A 16,234-nucleotide genomic window follows, 5' to 3' on the forward strand; every position below is an offset into this window, starting at 1 on the left:
TATTAAACAATTTTGAAGCATTTTAAACTAGTTAGATATGTGTTGCTTGATAACTATGAAAGTGAAATGAACCAAATTCACATGACAGACAACATATAAGGAGCCGGTCATTTTGCACTTTGAATTTTTTTAAAGAGTTATTTCCCTTTGACGAAAAAAAGAAAAATTTTGTTTCGTCAAAATATCTGCGGTAAATGATTCATTTTATTTCATATTTAAATAAATAGAAAGTTTATGCATGTATTAACCAAAAGAATTTTACTAATTTTAAGTTACTTTTTACAATATCTTAATAAAACATACATTGCCTATAGACTTCAATGCAGAATTCAAGGTGTAATTTGTTGGGCCATAATAAAAATTTTGAAAATTCCTTTGGTGGAGTATTTATATTTGATAACACCTTCAAAATGATATCATGATTAAGAATATCGGACCATTCATTTATTAGGTACAAAATGTGGTCGTTATACATCGAATACCTTAAGCAGTACACTCGATGTACGATTTAATACATTCAACATTCAGGTAAATACTTGTCCCTAAGAATACAATAGTTTACATTCATTGTCATTTACATTGCTTATAGATATGATTTACATGTAATTTTTTTTTTAGATTATGGTGTATAGATTTGAATAAAACTGTGATCGAAATGTACATTATGTGTTCTATAAATTATACTATACAGCACAATGAGTCTCTTGTAACTTCAAAATAAAATTATATTCAATGAAAAGGCATGATACAATAAACACGATAGGATAAATGGAAAAATCTGATAAATAGAATGATAAACCTGATAGGATTAACACTCAATTGGATAGCTCTGAGGCAGAGATAGAACAGCGTACTCGCACAATACAAAAGGAATAATACACAAAGGGAAAGGATTGAATTGTAATAAATAAAATTGTGGGTTCTGTGGTGTTAATTAATTAAGGGTTGACTAATTGATTATAATGGATATTGATCACACAAAAGGAAGGTTTCCTGTCACATTGACACCTTTTCTTTTGTTTTATATTATTATACACCTAAATTTACCCCCCAAAAAATAATTCTTAGATAAATTTCTTAGCATTAATTCATCTGTATTAGTCTGTATATTTTCATATAATTGGCTCAGAACTTCTACACTCCTATTAGCACTTGAGCTAGAGGTTTAGCCTTCTGCTACATTGGTTTTTAAACTGAAGAATTCTGGTTTCGAGCCTTTTTTTCTATTACATTTGTAGCACTCAACAAAAAAACTGATGTAGAGTTGTTGAGAGTTTCTTGTGTGACATTTCTAAATGATAGATTTTTATTAAGAAAAGGGGGAAGAATGTTAAAGTGTTTAAAATTAAATTAGGTATATATAATAGGCTCACTACTATTATTAGCTAGTGGGTTAACCCTTTAGCTCAGTTGCTGGAATGTCGGTTTTAAAATTGAAAGGTCCTAGGTTGGAGCCAGCTCATGCCACCTGTTCTATTACACATCGTGAATAATTGAAATTTTTAATATGTGATTGAATTTACAGGTTCAGTTCAAATTTGGGTGCTTGGATGATTTTTAAACAGAGTTGTGCCTCTTTGAAAAAAAAGAGAAATTCCCAGTTTCCGCTCTCCAACTTTTGAAGGAATGCACATGTAAAGTTAATATATATATATATGTAGATTTATGATTGGCAAAAAAACAGCTGGAGTAGATTTTGTTTTGGTCCGTTGATTTTTGATAGATTTATGCCTCTTGAACTACCGGTATATGGAATATTCTTAGTGTGTGCTCTCTAACTTTTGAAGTGATGCAACTTTTAAAGTTGATATTTATATGTTAAAGGTTAATTTTTTTTTTTATAGAAATTACAGGTCTAGTTCTAATTTACTTTCAGTCCAATGATTTATGAAAGATTTATGCTTAGTGAACTTAAAACAGAATGAGTAATTTTAAGGGATTTTTTTAGTTTTTCTGTAATCAAACGTTATACTAAATTTGGCAGTTGAAATTTTGGTTGTTTACGGTGGCATTTGTGGAGTTTTGACACATCTAGTTTGTTTAGGCATGCCATATGGTGGGATTCAACAAATTGATTAACTTCCTGTTTTAAAAATGTCTTCTTTGCTTATTTGTATAATTACATCAAAGCACAGGTATTACTAGTGAGCATTGGCTCACAAATATTTTGTTTTGTATCATAAGAGTCTTCTAGTTTTTCAATGTATCTGGTCATGCACACTTATTATCTAAAATTATCTTTTCACTAAAGCCCTCTCCAAAATTATGAATTTCATGGCCACTGGGACAGGAGTTTTGGTGTCACACTTGTAGGTCTTTCTATTTTAGCAAAGTTAAAAGCAAACTAGAAACCAAAATAGATAAGATATCCACTAAATATGATCATAAGCTTACTTTTTCATGAAAACAAGAAATCGCATGTAGGGCAGCATGTTTTTTTGTAAATAAAAATGCAACAAATTATCCATTTACCAAAAAAGATCAATTTTCAATATCAGTGATGGTTGTTTTCAAATATATATGAGACATGACTCAAGGAAATTGCAACGCTAGTTTCATTATATTAAAGTAGATCCAGTGTTCTGTGATGTCACACTTTTTTGTAAAACTTTGAATTCTTTAAATATTGTGCAAGATAGTTTTATTTATTTTATGTGAATATAATCACATGGATGTAATTAGAATTATTGGTAGGTTCAAGATATTTTCGCACTTAATTTTATACTAAATTTCCAATTTTATATATTTTATCTATGCAAAGGGGAAATAACTCTTTTTCTGACTTTTCTCTCAGTTGTATGTCTAAATGCTATAGTTTTTCTTATTCCAATGATTAATTTTAAAATATTTTTGTAATTTTTGTTTTCTGATAACGTTGACATTAAAATTAAACAAGAAAAACAAATTTCTGCCTACAAGATTTTACTTTTGACAAAAAAATTTACAGTTTTCTGATGCTAAAATATGCTTTTATTAGTTTATGTTTATGTGGCATCTCAAAAAGTGTGATGACATGTAAATTTTTTCTAACAATTGATGACATTTAAGTCTATTAAGTCGAAATCAGTTCAGTTTTTCAACTTTCCTCAGAGAATTTTACGAGTATGGAGCTACCTTAATTAGATTTAAGTGTTCAAACTAATGCTTATGAAAATCAAAAGATGGAGGTGGGTAAAATTGTAAGGTTATTTCAAAGTGATGTGATGCTTTTATCATGATAATATCATGTACATGTATGTAGTATTGAAATAAGATTTCCTATTTAAGGAGGTTGAACAACAATTGACTGCTGAAAGATTGGATAAAGATGCTTTATTTATGGAGAGTCCTATGAATCTTATCTGTGTTAAATTGAGGGAAGTGGAAATAGTGGGTTCACATAAATAACCATATTTTTCTTAAATATCAATGGAATAGGCAAAATGGGGTACACTTTGTCTCCGAATAGCATAAGCTTTTTAAATTTAAGACAAGATGACTTTTCAGAGAATGTTACTGTAATATAAAGGTAGCAAGGGGCAGTTTGAGATAAAGTACCTGTCAATATTTTTGTAAAATTGAGAGTTGCTGTACTTGAAGGTTGTTATTGTTAAAATTCATGATATAATTATACCCTCTCTCCAACAGAGAAGAGGGTATACTGTTATACCCTTCTGTTTCTGTCTGTCTGTCTGTCCATCCGTAACAAAAATTTATGTCGCATTTTTCTCAGCAATTATCGCAGATGCTTGAAATTTGAATACACTATTTGTTTAGGCATGCCATACGGTGGGATATATATTTGTTGCAATTGGACGTCAACATCCTGTTAAATAACCACTGTTAATTTTAGTCTACCGGGTAAATTTTTATCAAAGATATCTCGGCTATTATTTATTGCAGGAGTTTGAAATTTTAACACACTATTTGTTTAGGCATGCCATATTGTGAGATGTATTTTTTCATCAAAGCTTTCTCAGCAACTATTTATTGTTTATGTTTAAGATAAATTTTAGCACACCATTTGTTTATATCATAGGATATATCGGTATTTAAGTACAAATCGGATGACAACCACTGTTAAATGTCAACTTTGCTTATTTTGCATATTCACATCAGAGTGGGGTTATCACTAGTGAGCATTTGCTCACACATATCTTGTTTTTAATGATTATCAAGTGATGTCTCTTGTTGAAATTGATATTCATATGTAGGCCCTATATGTTAAGTACATGAGAAAGAAGAAAAAAGCAAAAACCTGTGGACATTATGTACAAGGCATTAAGTCGAACTTCGGTATCTCGAACACCAATATCTCCAATACAATGGATATTTCGAAGTGATGTTTTAGTCCCAAACACTTAAACTTTAAGTATTTTACCCTTAATATCTCGAATACTCAGATATCTCGAAGATATTAACCAATCCTATCTAGGTCAAGATAATGAGGTTTAACTGTATTTCAATATGAAACAAATGGCAATCCCAAATGTTGAGATATTTTCCTATGGTAATTGCTCTAGCTTTAATTAAATTTATTCCATTTTCCAATCATCTCATAAGGGGAGACAACAATAGAAATTTTGATTTTTTTTAAATATAATTTTAGATGCCAAAGAGAGCAAGGATTGATGATAAGCGTAGTCGCCAGAAAGACAAGCTGAGAAAGAGACTGAAAAGACAACAGAATGCTTGCTCCTCTGCCGTCACACCACCAAATGAGACCACAGAGTCTGTTGTCCCTTGCGGGTCAATGGACGGAGCTGTGTCAGCTCCCCCTGGTAATCTTCCAGGGTTTGGTTTGATGGGGTTTCCACCTAAAGAGGAAAAACCCCTGGCCAGGATGCAGGCCTCGCCTCGAGTGAAAATGCATCCACCTGCCCCGAGGTTGCCATCTCCTCGGGGAAGTCGTCTGTTTGTCAAAAACGTGACAAAGGCACCGTCCACTGACTCCCCAGCGTGGGTTTGTACTCCAACGAGGGTACCTGGGCATGATGAAGGCTTTAAGCCTTGCCCAGCAGGTCAGGCGCAGCTGGACTCTTCTGTGCTAAGAGGGTCTAGCAGTATATCAAAAGATGAGGAAATAAAGACAGTGTTAAAAACGGCTTCTGAACGTAAAAATAGTACTGACTTGGTCAATGTAAACTTGTCTTGTGACATGGAAAAAAAGGAAGTAAAACATGCAGATGAAATTTTGAATGAGAATGAGATTGACATAGCTGAAAATAGTTACATGAATGAAAACGTTATGAGACATGCACATGAAACTGTATATGAGAATGTTGACAATCATCAGAGATACTTTGTTCAAAATAGTGAATGTACTCAAATGCATGAAATTGACTGTAATGTAAATGACACAAATTTTCAGACATCTGTTCAAGGTTCATTCCATCAGGCACATCCCATGTTTGGTGACAATGCAGGTACTCAATGTGTTGCAAACAGTTTAGCTGGTCTAGCTTTTGAACAATTTAAAAGCAGCAAACTTTGGACTACACAGGATATGAACAAGATACTAGCAACAGGTGATGAGTTGTACACATTTTTGCAGAGAAGTTCTTCGATGCATAGTAGATATTTATTGGTAGATGAATTACCCCAGTACTTTGAGTGTTTCAACAGGGCATTTGAATTCACAACGAATTCAACGTTAGCAAGTATTATAAATTTGTCGGGTCATGAACCATGCTATGCTGACTTCAATGCATACCATTTATATGAGGCGTTACAAATTGCTTTGCTAGAATCAAATGGGTGTTTTGTGTGCTTTGGGGGAAATACATTTCTTATTGGAAAAACAAATGGATTTTATTTTACATTTGACTCCCATTCAAGATCACCACAAGGCTTATTTAGTTGTAGTGGGAAAAGTACAAGACTTTTGTTCCAAAATGTAGAGCAATTATTAGAACATATTCAGAAGCTTGCCATTTCCATGGGGTTTTCGAGCATTGTTGAATGCAATATAACAGGGGCAATATGCCGTGCAAAAAAGTTGGAAGAAGAAAAGAAAGTTTGTTGTACTTCTACAGAGCAAAGTGGTGAAAATGAATGTGAGAATACAACAGATTGCGATGGTGATAGTGATGATGATGCAATTGTATTTATTCGTAATGAAGAAAACCGATTTCGATTTTGTCCCCTATCAAATGCTTTAAAGGAAGAGTTCTGCATTGAGCTAGGAATACAATATGCTCAGATAGAAGTTACCTCAGTTGAAACACCAAATAAAGAATTAGGAATCCCTAATTTAACCATACCTATCACTGGAGATGGAAACTGTTTTTTCAGAGCAGTCTCATATTGTCTAACGAGTACAGAAAATCACCATCATGTTGTTCGCAGCGCAATATGCAATCACATTCTAAAGAATGAAAACAAATTTCAATCATTTTTGAGATCTAATGAAGCGTCAGTCAAAAACCACGTGTCTTCAATGGAGAAAGAAGGGAATTGGGCAACGGAAATCGAAATTTTTGCATTAGCTCATATGCTATCGGTCGATATTTTCACATTTTCAAATGGCAATTGGCTCAAGTTCTCAGGACAAAATGTCTGTGCATCTCTCAGAACAAAACGAAATGGTTTATATTTAAACCACCAAAATCAAAACCATTATGAAGTTGTCCTTGATGTTGGTGAGTTAATGGTTGATGTTATAAGCGAAAGCAAACTCGACTCCATGTACGTAGATAAAAGTTGTCGAAAATCAAGAATTGAAAAAGGAAATAAAAAAAATCAATACAAAAGGGAACTGTATCGAAAAAAGTACAACGAAAATTTAGACTTCAAAAATCAAAAGCTTTGGAAAGCCTCACTGAAGTACAAAGAGAATGAAAAATTCAGAATCTCATTAAAAGAAAGCAATAAAACAAAATATCAGAATGATAAGACATTTCGGGACAAAGCTAGGCTCATGAGTAAGAACAAAAGTCGAGCACAATACAATGACCCTGATCACAGAAAAAAGGTATTGAACAAAGCAAACTCTAACTATCGAACTGATCCGACATACAGAGAGAAAATTAAGCAAAAGGCGGTTTTAAAGTACAAGAAAGATAGTGTATATAGATCTACCTGTGTGGAGAAGAGCAAGCAAAAGTACAAAATTGACAGTGTTCATAGGCAGAATGTCAAAAGAAAAAGTACATTAAAATACAAAACCAATGACGTACATCGACTGAAAGTCAAAACAAAAAGTAGGCTGAAGTACAAAACTGATGACGAACATAGACAAAACGTCAAAACTAGAAGTACTCAGAAATACAATACCGATGATAAACATAGACAACAAATGAAAATGAGAAGCTCAAAAAAGTATGAATTGAATGAAAAACACAAAGAAAATGTGAAACAAAGAAGTATCAATAAGTATCGTTTGGATGATGCTCACATAGAGAGGGTTAAAAAAGCGAGTATTCAGAAATATAGATGCGATGAAAAATTCAGAGAGAAACTCCTTCGCAGTAGTTCATTGAAATACGAAACGGATGAAACTTTCAGATCGAAGTCCCTAGAAAACAGCAAGCGTTATTACCACTCTAGTCCAGGTATTCAGAAAAAGAAGATACAAAAGTCCAAGCAAAGTAGGTTGAACAAAAAAATCAAACTTGAAAACTTTGAAGAAGTTATAAATCTGTTCAAAAAAAATACTGCTCGGGGTCCAGATTTTGCATGCTGTTGTTGTCATCGATTGTTGTTCCAAAATCAAGTACAAATGTGCAATAGAGACGTGTATTCCAAGAGTGAAAAATCGAGAGAAGTGGCTGGTGCTTGTATCAAAGATACGTTTTTGCATCAATGTAAAACGTCGTGCTCAGAAAATTGTGCGAACTCATCAATGTGGATATGTTATACATGTCACCGAAAGATAATGAGTGGTGAAATCCCTCCAGAAGCATCAGCTAATAACATGTTCCTTGAGCCAGTCCCTGAGGAACTTTCTCGCTTAAACAATTTGGAACAGCATTTGATTTCCTTACATATACCTTTCATGAAAGTCATGGCTCTTCCAAAGGGTGGGCAGAAGAATATTCATGGTCCTGTTGTTTGTGTACCATCTAATTTGAAGAAAGCAACATTTTTACCTCTAAAAGAGGATGAAAACCTTTTGCTTCGAGTAAAATTAAAGAGGAAACTGAGCTACAAAAGTTATTATGAATATCAATTCATAAACCCAACTCATGTTCTCACTGCACTAGACTACTTAAAACAAAACAACAAATGGTATGCTGGAATCTCTATCAATAGAGACATTGAGAGTAATGAAAATGTAGAAGGTTCTGAACAAGATGAAGTTCAAACTTCAAATGAAAATTCTGAACGAGATGAAATTCAAACATCAAATGAAGATACTGAACAAGTTCAAGGAGAAACACCGAATGAAGATTCCGAACAGATACAAATAGCTGTAGACAGCTGTCTCCAACCTGTAGATATTGCACAAGAAGTTTTGGACCATTATTTTGATGATGTCTTCAATATTGCCCCTGCAGAAGGAAATAATCCAGTACGGATGCTTCAAGAACAAGGAAACGAAGCAAAGACATTCCCTTGCCATTTTCCATCAGGACAATTCTCATTTGATCAACAAAGAGATAAAAGATTGACACTTGCTCGATATTTCAATAACAGGCTGATGAATGCAGATAACAGATTTGCAAAAGATACAAACTACATCTTCTTTAGTCAGTATATGTCAGAACTAAATCAAGTAATTGAAAAAACGCAGATTTCTGTTCGGAAGACGGTCACCAAAAATGAAAAGGGGAGCGTTATCAATTCAGATATGCTTAGAAATCCAGAAACTCTGTCAAAACTGTTGAGGAACGATGAAGCAATTAGATTTATGCAACCGATAAGAGGTACACCAGCATACTGGTCAGCAACTCAGAAAGATCTATTTGCTATGCTTAGACAGCTTGGAATTCCAACATGGTTTTGCTCGTTTTCTTCAGCAGAATATAGATGGAATGATGCCATAAGTTCTTTACTCAAACAACTCAATGATGAAAGAAATCCGGATTTGTTAGACTGGACAGAAAAAAATGAAATTTTGCGGAGCAATCCCGTTACAGTGGCTAGAATGTTTGAACATAGATTTCGTATCTTTCAGCGGGATGTTATTCATTCACCGTCAGAACCTATTGGGAAAATAGCCGATTTCTTTCAAAGAGTTGAATTTCAACAAAGAGGTTCGCCACACATGCATTGTTTATTTTGGGTGGAAAACGCACCAAAAATAGATGTTGATGGTAAGGAAGCTGTGGCAGAATTTATCGACAGATACGTGACATGTGCTGTGCCAACTGAAAATGAAGACTCTGAACTAAGAAAAATTGTGCTGGATGTTCAACAACACAGTAAGAAGCACTCAAAGTCGTGCAAGAAAAATGGAAAAGAATGTAGATTTAACTTCCCGAGACCTCCCTCACAGCGTACATTCATAACAGAAAAGCATGATGATGACGATGAAGATGAAACTGCAGAAATTCAAGATGTGCACCAACGTAATTCTACTTCAAATCTTACCAAGTCTCAAGCAAAAGAAATTTTATTGAGTGTTTGGAATAAGATTCAAACTGATTGTGATGGGTATGAGACAACAGAAGATATTTTCGAGGATCTTTCTCTGAATCAAGACACATACCAAAATGCAATGAATGTTTTGTCAGAAAAATTGACAGTTGTCCTCAAAAGGCATCCAAATGAATTGTGGACAAATCAGTACAACCCATGTCTTCTTAAATGTTGGGATGCAAATATGGATATACAATATGTTTTGGATCCTTTTAGTTGCATCGTATACATCGTCTCGTACATCTCTAAATCTGAAAGGGAAATGGGAATGTTATTAAAACAAACAAACGTTGAAGCCCAAGAAGGAAATCTGGATGCCAAACAAACATTAAAAAAAATAGGATCTGCATATTTGACGCACAGAGAAGTTACTGCGCAAGAAGCCGTCTACAGAGTTTGCAATCTAAGAATGAAAGAAGCTTCAAGGAAAGTGATCTTCATACCAGTTGGAGAAAACCCTACTCGAATGACAAAACCCCTTTCACAAATGAAGCGAAAACAAAAGGATGCTAACGATGATTTACACGACGAAAATGACGAGGATGACGAAATTTTCATGACAAACATTGTCGAAAGGTACGAAAACCGACCAGACAACAAGATATTTAACAACATATGTCTAGCCGAGTTCTGCTCTGATTATCGCGTCCTTGCCAAATCCCAAGTTCCAAAAGGGGTTAATGAAAATGTCTTTGAACTTCAAAATTCTAAGGGATATGTTCAAAAGAGAACGAGAACAAAACAGGCAGTTGTTAGGTATCCAAGATTTAGCGCTGAAAAAACATCTGAGAAATTTTATCAATCTCGACTACAGCTGTTTCTTCCCTATCGGCATGCAACACAATTAAAACCGGAAACTTTTGATTTGTACGAAACATTTTATGAAAAAGGATTTGTGAAGTTACATGGCTCGAGATCTGTAACAGCAGTAAAAATAATTGTGGAAACAAATCATGCTCGCTTTGCTCAGAATGAAAGTGTTATAGATGAAGCTCAAGAGTTGTATGAAAACATAGGAGAACCGGAAGATGCATGGGCAAATCTATGCCCCGAGACAGAAAAAAATAGAGATGAATGTGCCATGATGAAGTCAACACAGAAAACCCCCGAAGATCTTGTAGAAAATATACCAGATATTGACAGTGATTTCAACAAAGCTGATGTGTTATATCAAGTACAACAACTATGCGTCTCTAATGAAGAAATGTTGAATATTGTACAAAACTTGAATCAAATCCAACAAAACGTGTTCTACTTTGTGCGAGACTGGTGTGTCAGAAAAATAGTAAATGAAAACCCAGCTCCGTTCCATATATTTTTAACAGGAGGTGCAGGAACAGGAAAAAGCCAAATTGTGAAAGCTATCAATTTCGAAGCATCACGCCTTTTCTCTAAAAGATTGTCGTCACCAGAGGCTTTATCAGTGTTGCTGACAGCTTTTACCGGCACAGCTGCATTTAACATTGGTGGCAGTACAATTCACAGTGTTTTTTCTTTGACAAAGTTCTTGCCACTGCCATATGAACCATTAAAAGAACAAACTTTAAGTGAAATCAGAATGAAGCTCTCAGACTTGCAAATTCTTGTAATAGATGAAGTATCGATGGTGTACAAAAGACTTTTATACTACATCCATGAAAGACTAGTGCAAATCAAAAAATGCAAAGACCCATTTGGAGGCGTTAGTGTGCTTGCAGTCGGTGATTTCTTCCAACTACCACCAGTAAAACAAAGAAAAGATGAGAGACTATATAAAGACAATGCATCATATCCAATTGACCATTGGCAAGATTTATTTCAAGAAGTTGAATTGACTGAAATAATGCGTCAACGCAATGATGTTCCATTTGCAAGAGCTTTGAATTTGCTGCGCACAAGAACCTTAGAAGATCCTTTAGCAAATGAAACACTTGACACAGTGAATGATTGTATCAGAGATGGTCCGGAAGATGTTCTTCACGTATACTCCACTAACGATGAGGTAAACAATTACAATTTGAATATGCTAGAAAAGAAATGCAAAGACTTCAAACAGATTGATGCAAAAGATTATCAAAAAGATAAAACCTCAGGAAAACTCTGCCTTAGAGATAAACCGTGCATAACCAAAACTGACAGTTTATCAAGCTCGTTACTCTTCGCAGTTAATGCTCGTGTCATGTTGACGAGAAATTGCGATGTCAAAGATGGTTTAGTCAATGGAGTTATGGGATACATTTCACACTTTCAATACGGAGATGCAGAAAAAACAAACGTTACAGCTATAGCTGTTATATTTGACAGTCAAAACGTCGGTATAAAAACGGGAAAGCGAACTAAAAATGGAAACATGGTATTGATTGAAAGAATTCAAGAAGAAATTCTTGTAAGGAAATCAAATGCTATTGTTAGACAGCAGTTTCCATTAAAGCTATCATGGGCCTGTACAGCTCACAAGGTTCAAGGGATGACTGTTGAAAAAGTTGTTGTCAACCTTGACAAAACATTTGCTCCTGGCCAAGCCTATGTTGCATTAACGAGAGTAACTTCAAAAGATGGATTATTCATAGAAACAAACGACAGAGCAAAGTTAGCCAAAAAGTTGTACGCTGATCCAGATGTGAAATCAGCCATGAAAGACATGAAAAAACTGGAACTTGACAGACCATTTGAAGTTCACTCCAACAGCACCATAGTTGCACTTCATAACATTCAAAGCCTGAATAAAAACTTTAACCACATGAAATGTGACAGGAGATTCACAAATGCGGACATTGTTTGTTTAACTGAAACATGGTTAAGATCTGATCAAGAAACTGCTCATCTACATTTGAATGGGTTTCAATTTCGCCATCTTGCAAGAATAGAAGCTTATAGCAACAACGATGAACACACGAGGTCATTACGTAATTCAAAAGGAGGTGGGGTCGCTTTCTATATCAAAGAAAACAATGAGAGTCAGATAATTCATCATTCAATCGAAAACATTGAAGGCATTGCTGTCAAGTTGTTGAAAAAAAACATAGCCATAGTGAATGTTTATCGGCCACCTACATTGAACGTTACCATATTTTTGCAATCTCTGAAATCTTTAATAGACACCGTAAGATTACAATGCAAAATGTGCATTTTCGTAGGAGATTTCAACGAAGATACAAAGTTATCTGGCCCTATACAAACTTTTATGGAGCACAACGGGTTTAAGCAGATAGTGAATTTTTTCACAACAGAGGGTGGAACAACTTTAGACCATGTTTATATCTCTGATTCAATTGAAGCGCACACAAGAAGATTTTCTACCTTTTACAGTTATCATGAGGGTGTATTTCTATTTCTTTGAAAATCCATACTGGCATGAGTTGGCATGATTACAGTAGAATACTTTATTAAAAACACGATTTTACAAACTTTTACCATATTCTTAAGATTCTTGTCAAATTTGGACAATTTTCAATTTTTGTCAAGGCAATTGTTATAGCATTAACATTATACATATTTTTCCGGATTGAGTTTGAATTTTAGAATATTCCGGATTTATGGATTCTGTTTTGTTATTAAGATTTCTCGCGGGACACGAGCAGTTTAGATTCTCCCTAGTTCCTGTGCTCAATACCATTTAGATTTACAATGTTTACTATGTTTGTTTCTACGAGATAAAACTTCTAAGTTGGTAAGTTTTACATGAATCTGCTTGTGTATAGTGTTGTGCAAAAAGTTATGTATAAACGATAGGTATAAATGTGTAAACAAAAGTGTTCAACTGTGAAGATGCATTTTAAATAACATGTTCGAATGTTGGCACAAGGGATATATCTAGAATGTGTATATAGATTTAAAGCTAAAGTATCATAGCATGTTTTTATTATATGATATATCGGAATTTAAGGTTTCATTGTTTGCATGCAATGTTTTGTGCACTCTACAATAGGCGTACATATATAGTCATTCATTTTGAATTGTGTAATTTGCTAGTAGTACGAGTTTCGTTATATTTGCTAATTTGCTAGAGCATAAGTGAAAGTATTCATTTCAAGAACACGGGGCATATATATTTACTAGAGTGATATTTGTCATATGTTGAGTGTGTTTTGTTTGTTTATTCATAGCATCAAAACTTTTCTTTGTTTTTCCAGTTAATCACATCTAGTCACATCACGTGTTGTCCCATCAAGTCACATCATCATGCCATTGTCACAAATCATCATACTAGTTTTTCAAAGACTGATTAAAGATGTGCATTAGCAACAAGTTACCTCTTCATTGATGGTAGCCAGTACAGCAATATTAAGCTCAAGTTTCGTGAATGTTTATATACTAGTAATTACCATTTCTTATTATTCAAATAAGGTACAACCAATTCAAACAAGACGCTTTGAAAAAACACAGTCTATAAATCAATATGTCCTAAAAATGCGGTTTTGATTAATGTAATATATTTTATGACCTCTGTAAAACACCGGTTTTATAACCAATATTAAAGAAAAAGTCAATGTAGATTTTCCAAATAAATAAGAAATATTTGTACAACATATCTAGCTAAATACGAAATTAAAGACGTAGTATCTTTTAATATTTCAAAGCTGAGACTGTACAATAAGATTTAGCTAAAAAAACTGAACAACGATTATTATTGAAAAGATTATAACCAAGGTTTTTCGCAATCGAAGAAACAAGGTATGCATAATGTTACGCAAATTCTGTACATTTTGTATATCACAAATTTTAATGAAAACAGTTCATGTTTTTCAAACATTTTGTCATATTCTCTGTAAAATCTTTCGTCCGAATATACGTTGTATTCTGATTTTTAAAAAAAAATATTCTAATAACGGAAAAGCAGGCAAGTCCGGAAATTTTGATTCCGCGTCCTGGGTTTAAAAAATAGTGTAATGTTCAAAGTAAAATTAACTCGTACCAAAAATAATTGCTAAGTCGTACCTGAACACATTCGGATTTTATTTGTTCAGTCGTTCTTAAAATCGGAAAGGTTTTTGTTAAGTCGAACTTAAAATCATTCGTATTTTGTCAAGTCGTACCAGGAATAATTCGATTTTTTTCATCTTTTTATTTTTGTTACTCTTGTTATTGGTTTAAGAGCTCTGCTTCTTACAGGAACTTCAAGCTTTACTTTCGACATTAACGGAAGACCCACTCGTTGCTTTGCAACGAGCTTTGCTCTAGTTATTATTATTATTCTTTTTCTTTTCTTCTGACTCCTTTTTTGCCTCATAACTCGAAAGGTTTTTAACCGATTTTGATGAAATCTTCAGAGATCTTTGCAAGTTGGCGTCCCTCAAAAATGTAAAAGTTTTAAAGAGAACGTCACCTCCGTTTTGACGTGACGTCATTTTTAAAAATTTAAAAAAGTCATTTTGTCCCGGACTTTTCTCAAAAACGCTTTAAGATAGAGGCTTGAAATTTTGAATGGTTATGATTTGATCGATTTACCTCTGTAATAAGGCTGGAAATGAAAATCTATCACTTCCGGTCGAAACCGGAAGTGAAACAAATTTTTCGAAAAAATGAATTTTCTGATTTAATCAAAAATGTATATGTGTTTTGTAGAGCTTATTTAGCTGAATCTAACACTGAAAACCGTTTTAAAATCAGACGATGCATTACAGAGATATCGGGGTTTAAAAATTGATTTTTCCGGAAATTTTGATTCTGCGTCCTTGGTTTAAAAAATAGCGTAATGTTCAAAGTAATATTAACTCGTACCAAAAATAATTGTTAAGTCGTACATGGACACATTCGGATTTTTTTTGTTAAGTCGTTCTTGAAATCAGATAGGTTTTTGTTAAGTCGTACTTAAAATCATTCGGATTTTGTTAAGTCGTACCAGGAATAATTCGATTTTTTTCATCTTTTTATTTTAGTTACTCTTGTTATTGGTTTAAGAGCTCTGCTTCTTACAGGAACTTCCAGCTTTACTTCCGACATTAACGGAAGACCCACTCGTTGCTTTGCAACGAGCTTTGCTCTAGTTTTTTTTATTTCCTTTCTATGTTTACATTTAATTTTGTTCAAATAATTAATAAATTTTCTATCATTTAAATTGTGTGCTTCATCAAATACTGATTCCGATTACCTTGAAGTCATTAATTTTCCATTGGCTTTTGACAAAAGAGAGACGCCTGACCATCCAATGAAAACAAATACACAGAGTTTGATTGACAGGTTCAGCCAGGTGCAGGTCTCACCCGATGTCCGAGGTTATGTGTGCTGTTTGTAAACAGCCGAATGGTCTCAGTAAGAGTTATCAGTAAGAGTTATCGATGTAAACTAGAGCAAAGCTCGTAGCAAAGCCACGAGTAGGTCTTCCGTTGTTGTTGCGGGTTAAAAATATATGTAATATGGTGTCAAACGATTATAATGACTAAACTTTCAGTTCTGCTTTTGCTATAAAAACGTGTTGTGATTGAAAGCCTGTATATAAAATGTGTTTTGAACAAGACAGGAAGAAAATGTTTTAGGAAAACTATTTGTCGAACACAGTCTGTGTAATCGTTTCAAAAATTCTATAAAATGTGAGATGTTTAATGGCGAGTTAAATTTTAAAAGGGTAGCAAGCATTGTTATAAACAGTATGTACTCATGATTCATGTCAGGAATTGCAGTTTTTTTTAAAAACCTAACCCGCCTACAAAACACGTAACCTTTTCTCTAAGATAACTTGTTTATTTAAATCTTT

General features: G+C 33.9%; 1 protein-coding gene across 1 annotated transcript in view; it reads left to right on the forward strand.

Moving 5' to 3' along the window:
- The first annotated feature begins 4,588 nt into the window (after positions 1-4,588).
- Positions 4,589-16,234, forward strand: part of LOC136275849 (uncharacterized) — a 33,723-nt gene continuing 22,077 nt past the window's right edge. The window contains exons 1-3 of the mRNA XM_066085952.1: positions 4,589-5,405; positions 7,380-7,568; positions 8,184-12,316. Of these exons, the coding sequence (XP_065942024.1) occupies positions 4,589-5,405; positions 7,380-7,568; positions 8,184-12,316 (5,139 nt within the window). The remainder of the gene's footprint in view (positions 5,406-7,379; positions 7,569-8,183; positions 12,317-16,234) is intronic.

This window comes from Magallana gigas, chromosome 1, assembly GCF_963853765.1.
Source record: "Magallana gigas chromosome 1, xbMagGiga1.1, whole genome shotgun sequence".
Taxonomy (NCBI): domain Eukaryota; kingdom Metazoa; phylum Mollusca; class Bivalvia; order Ostreida; family Ostreidae; genus Magallana; species Magallana gigas.